The sequence below is a fragment of the Sinocyclocheilus rhinocerous genome, unplaced genomic scaffold, assembly GCF_001515625.1.
Source record: "Sinocyclocheilus rhinocerous isolate Xijiao unplaced genomic scaffold, SAMN03320098_v1.1 scaffold1027, whole genome shotgun sequence".
In the NCBI taxonomy this organism is placed as follows: Eukaryota; Metazoa; Chordata; class Actinopteri; order Cypriniformes; family Cyprinidae; genus Sinocyclocheilus; species Sinocyclocheilus rhinocerous.
The window spans coordinates 144,426-150,760 of record NW_015660495.1 but is presented as its reverse complement, the minus strand read 5'-3'; the positions used below and the strand labels follow the sequence as shown (position 1 = coordinate 150,760).

At 37.1% G+C, this 6,335-nt stretch overlaps 1 protein-coding gene across 1 annotated transcript in view; it reads left to right on the top strand.

The window, feature by feature from the left end:
- LOC107725016 (ribonucleoprotein PTB-binding 1) overlaps nucleotides 1-6,335 on the top strand; it is a 32,539-nt gene that overhangs the window by 11,296 nt on the left and 14,908 nt on the right. Inside the window, exon 3 of the mRNA XM_016534135.1 lies at nucleotides 2,074-2,543. Within this exon, the coding sequence (XP_016389621.1) occupies nucleotides 2,074-2,543 (470 nt within the window). The remainder of the gene's footprint in view (nucleotides 1-2,073; nucleotides 2,544-6,335) is intronic.

Here is a 6,335-nt window from a genome sequence, read left to right as displayed (position 1 = left end):
TCACTCATACACGCATTTAAGCACTGCTCACTCACACTCTCATTGCGAAGTCTTGATTTGCTACAGTTGTCAATTCTGAGAGTTCTTCTGTGGATTACCTTCTCTGTGATTGAGCCTGGACTGTACTCTCGTGTCTGATCCTTGCCACCTGCCTCGACCCTCTGCCTGTTTATTGGACTGTGATTGTTTATCTGCCTGCCCCGATCTCACGCCTGTTCTCTGATTTGTGAATGTTAATCTGCCTGTCCCGATCTCTCGACTGTTCTCTGGACTGTGAATTATCTGCCTCTTCTGTGTTGCTGCCTCTGTACTGTGTTAATCATTGTGATAATAAAACTGCAGATGGATCCTCACTCCTCTGACTCGTCATTACAGTAGCTTACCTTTTATAGTTTGCAGAACAGATAGCAGAACATAACAATCGAAAATTGCTCTTTAAAGCATTAAAATAACTAAATTAAAAGTTAAAATCACTGAATTAAAAATGAAAATAAATACTAAAGAAAATGACTATTTTAACTGCTACATCATATGACCCCTTTAACTCATTTGAGCTTAGTAATTAGTACTGAACTAGCTTACATTTGATTTACCCATTACAATAGTCCCTTTACAGTTACTGCTATCATAAAAATACACTTATATGAAGGTTTAAAATTCTACAAATGGCACATTTAATGTCCAACAACAAATATTTTTGCTCAGAATTATTGTGCTCCTATTCGATTGCGCTTTGTCTGTTTAGCGTGCAGCAGCGCTCGTTCACTCGCGTAAGCCTCACCCACTCCTGACCGCAAAATGGATATATTTGCATGACTTTCTAGCATTTACAGATGAAAAATACCTGAGACATGTCCGTTATGCACTGAGGAAAACACAACGTCTCAAAGGCATTAAACGGCACAAATATATTCGCTGTTTGCCATGGTGGATCGATTTGATCCATGATCGACATTAAGGGCTGCTTAAGAATAAGCGTGCACAAATTAGTGAGATTGTGTGAACTTAATTTGTCGTTTATGGATCTGCTTTAGCTAAATAATAAAAGTATAGCGCATCCACTAGTAATTATATATAAATAAATCTGTTTTTACCGGTGCAAATATGTTAGAAACGATGCATCGCGATACAAATGCCGACTTGTAGCCTATACACACTTTTTAAACCGATGCATCGCATCGTTAACTTTTTTATGCCGATGCACCGAGCGAATTGGGAAATCTTCCCATCCCTTATGTATAGAAGTCTGGTGAGTAAACTAAAATATTTACTAGCCACTGGTGATTCAATTGCCAAGGTGTCCGTAGAGGGTTATTTTATTTTTATTATTATTGACTGATTATTGTAGTCTTAGGTGTTCTGTTTATTTCTTATTACTTATTTTTGATTTTAATTGTGCTTTTTAAGAAATGTAAGGGTTTTGTCAGTAAACTTTTTTTTTTGAGTTTGGATATGTGTACTGTTCATGTGCCTTCAGGAACAGGGTTGGGAAACATTGCTGTAACACAGAAAGAGTCATTATTTTTTTTTTTTTTTTTTTTTTTTTTTTGCGAAGATGATTAAAATTGATCCACTGACAGTCAGAACATTTAAAATGTTAAGAGATTTTTATAAATGTAAATTTTTTTTTAGAAAATATTTTTATAAATGTTCTTTTGAACTTTATTTGAATCAAAGTATCCTAAAAAAATGTATCCGTATCCACAAAAATATTAAGCAGCACAGCGGTTTTCAACATTGATTATAAATGTTTGAGCATCAAATCAGCATATTAGAATGATTTCTGAAGGGTCATGTGACACTGAAGACTGGAGTACTGATGCTGAAAATTCAGCTTTGCATCACATTAATAAAATATTTTAAGATGTATTATAATAGAAAAAAATAATATATTTTAAACTAGCAATATTTCAAAAGCTTTTTGTTTTTGCTTTTTGATCAAATAAATGCAGCCTTGGTGAGCATAAGACTTCTTTTCAACCCCAAAATTTTGATTGGTAGTATATCATTAGTTTTTTAGTTTTTTTTCCTTTATGGGAGTTTTTACTAATTTTTCTGTTTTTCCTTTTCAAGCCTTTGTGACGCTACTGAACGGTGAGCAGGCCCAGTTTGCGATAAAGGAGTTTCACCAATATGTTCTCCGTGACCGTGAGATCTCTGTGCAGCTGCAGCCGACAGACGCTCTGCTGTGCATCGCCAACCTTCCCAGGGCTTTCACCCAGCAACAGTTTGAGGAGCTCGTCCGCCCCTTTGGAAACATTGAGCGCTGCTTCCTGGTGCACAGTGCCACCACAGGCCACTCAAAGGGCTATGGCTTTGTGGAGTACATGAAGAAGGACTCTGCAGCCAGGGCGAAGTCAGAGCTGCTGGGGAAGCAGCTTGGGTCACGAATGCTGTATGTACACTGGACAGAGGTTGGCTCTCTCACGTTTCCCATGCTGCACTCACGCTGCCTCTGTGTGGACCGACTACCTCAAAACACCCTCACCGCTCAGGATCTCAGCAGTGTGTTGACTGACACACACACTCCCATTTTCTGCCAGGTTGGTACGAGTGCTTGACCCACCTGACCCAAGTCAAGTGTGGAAGTAAGGGTTTGTTCATGCAGAATGTGTTTTTCAGCATTGTTTTTCGGTTTAAACATGCGTTAAATAGGCGTGTTTGCCCAGTGTCTCACATCTTTTAAGGCCCATTCACACCAAGAGCGATAACTATAAATACAATAACTATTTGTGTCCACACCAGTGAACGATAACGGTCTGTTTTTGTTGCACTTGTTGCATTTACAATACTTCAACCAGTAGATTCGCTCGAAACGTGCATTCTGAGGACATCTAAACAGTGAATCTAGCGTAATCTGTCTCTGACTTAGTCTATGTAGTGGAATAAAAACAATACGTTGTCTTTTCTACTACAACTGCAAAGGAGGCTAGATAATGTTGTCAACTAGCGCTGAGGTAATTTTATTTGTTACTCTGTTTGCTGTGCAATGTCTGTTTGCTTCTTCACAATGTCGCCTGCTATTTCAAATACGCAAGCCCTTTTAGGGCTGCACGATTAATCGAAATTAAATCACGATTAGGCCGAAGCTGTGATTGTCATGCGTATCTTTCAGTGAAGCACGGTTCTGTGATCAGCAGTAAATCTCCATCTGAAGGCCAGAGGGCGCTCTCCCGCTGAAACTCCAAATACGCCTCGCAGAAGAAACCCAGGAAATGCCTATAGTGGTTGCTGAATAAACAGATTTAACTGCTTTCATTAATTCACCTATCTAATAAACACACAACTATGACAATATATGTTTTATCAGAGTATTTCTTATTATTTTTATTATAATAAAGTTTATAAAAATGCAATGGTAATCGACATAGCCTTTATCACTGCTTAGAATACTATGAAATATGTTGCGTGCCTTATTCTGTGTAAGAAGCCACATCTCACAAAAGGATTTATTTCAAACACTCGACTGACGTTATGAAGTGAATTTGGAGTAAAAACATGTTATTAAATGTGGTATTTTCACGAGCCGTAGTTCACTAACAAGCTACGCAAACAGCTTTCATAATCGCAGAACAATTTCCTTGATTTCATAATCGTGTGATTAAATCGTCTGCGATTATGAACGCGATTTTGCGTAGCTTGTCAGTGAACTACGGAACTTGTGTAGTAAATGCTGCTCCATCTGAAAGCACGTGATGGAGATTTACTACTAATCACAGAACCAGCTTTACTGACAAGATACGCATGACAATCGTATTCGATTAATCGTGCAGCCCTAAGCCCTTTAAATTTGAATGAAGTCTGATTAGCTGTCAGTGTTTTATCGTTCATCAGCTGTAAAAAAAAAAAAAATCGTTCTGAAAGTGATTCCAACGATATCGTTCCTCTAGTCGTGGTGTGAACTGCTATTCTCAAATTTGAAATTGCTGTTTTTCTGAGAATGCAGAGTCAAGCTAAAAAGTTCAAAACTTAAAAAAAAAACTCTTGTAGACCTTCCTTATTAATGGCCCCTAATTCAGTGTCTCTTCGGTGTTTGAAATGTTATTGAGGTCACTGTAATATAAAATGGGGGGAAAATGAAATGAGTGAAAATGATTACTAGAAACAAGAATTTAGTGAAAATGAAATGTTGATTGCGGCATTGCGTTTAGATCTCCTCAGGTTACATATTTTTTATGCATTTTACAGCATTGCGCATTATAACCAATCACATCATATTAAAATATTTCATGACATGATCCATTTCTGGTACTTTCCTAAAAAGAAGGGTTTATTATGTGAGAGTTAATAAATTACTCTGTAATTTAAAGTACTTGGGATACTTTTAGCCTCACCCTAGAGTTGGTTCACCCTCTGCCTATGGCTAAGATATGTAATTCTTATTTGCTTAATGATTGTTTGGTACACCTAATTTACTAATATTGAATAAGCATTTATCTTAGAACCAATGGACAGCCATTTATTAGGTTTTGTCAATAAGACAAAAATATGGATATTTAATTTACACAAGGGGTCCCCCCAAGAGCTTTGACATTTCGAACACTGCCTCGGATCACAGCAATAGCAAACAATGATTCAATCAATTACTGATGGACAAAATCAAGTTTCAACATCAAAATCCCCCCCCCTCATTTTAGAAGCTGTTTCATTCAAATTTGTCACAACAGGGAAGAAAAGATTCACAATTTGTTTAAACTTTTTAAAATATGGTTGACCACATTCACAGTATAATTAATGTGATTCATTCAAGTGAAACTGAATTTCCATCCTTTATAATTTCCCACTGAAAGTGATATTCTTTGCCAGATAAATATAATTAAAAAAATTTTTGACTGGTCCTTTGTCTACAGAAAATTTGATTACAAGGGGCATAGTTTTCTTAATATCAATGTCTTATTGTACACACTATAATAAGTAAATGGGGTAAATTTTGATTTCATTTCATTTGTATGTACTCCGAGGCAGATGGCAAGATATTGTAATCAACATGCAACTTAATTGTTTCTCCAGTGCTAGAGTTTTAATTTGAAGTTTAATTTGCAGCCATTGTGGCCATCTCTTCATATGCTCCGTAACGCTTATTTACCTAATTATCTGATGGAACATCATCTGCCTTCTGCAATATTATGATGATGAAATCTAGGGTGCTTGTGTATATACCGCTAATGGAAAAACTGGCAGAAATGTTGAGTTAATGTGACTGCTGAACCAGAAGCTAAGATCTATCTCCAGCCTTTTGTGAACCGAGCAAAAAGCAAAAAAGTGTCTGGTTGAGGAGAGGAGCACTATTACTTTTCTAAGTGATTGAATATTTGCATGAATAAAAATGGCACAAAAAAAAAAGCTAGAAATCCCCAGTTTTTGATGTAGCAACTGGTTTCCCCCCTCTTCAGTCCAGTCAAACTTGTAAATTTCAGCTTGTTCTGGTCCTCTTACTGCAGTGTTGCTGATAAAAGCTGTTATACTTCAGTTGCTCTACTGACATTTATCCACTGGATGACTGACATTTATCCAGTCCGGCTGATTGAGCACCATTATGAGTCTTAAAGTTGCAGCTGTCTTCAGTCGAAAATAATGTTAACGTCCTAATCTGTTTGTTTTTTTCCCCGTGTTTAATGGAATCATTTACACAATGAAAATCAATTACACACCCTCATGCCTTTCTAAAACTGTGACTTTTCTCAGTTTCTTACCCAAACCTGTCATCTAGCTTAAAAAACACACCACTACACAACAGTAAAACATGCTGAACAGACTGCAATTCTCTCATAACATTGTTTTCATTAGCATCAAATTAAAGTTCACTTCCAGAATGAAAATTTCCTGATGAATTACTCACCCCCATGTCGTCCAAGATTTTCATGTCTTTCTTTCTTCAGTCAAAAAGAAATTGAAGGGGTGGTTGATTGCAATTTCACTTTTTTTAATGTTAGTTAGTGTGTAATGTTGCTGTTTGAGCATAAACAATATCTGCAAAGTTATGACGCTAAAATTTCAACGCAAACTGAGAAATCGTCTTTTAAATTTAGGCAGTTTAATGCCTACAAAAACGGCTCGTAAGGACTACAACGAGTTACTTCCCGGGTTCGTGATGTCACAAACCCAGATTAACCCCGCCCTCGGGAAAAGGCAACAAAGGGGGCGGGGCCATGCTGCGCTGCTTTAGAGAAGAGGAAGAGTTGTTGCCACGCCGTCAAAACTAGGGGTGCACGTAAAAATCTATTCATATTTGAATTGCGATTCGGTCTTCTAATGATTCTAATGGATTCACAAGTTTTAAAATCAATGTTCTAAAGCAGTGGTTCTTAATTCTCTCTCTCTCTCTCTCTCTCTCC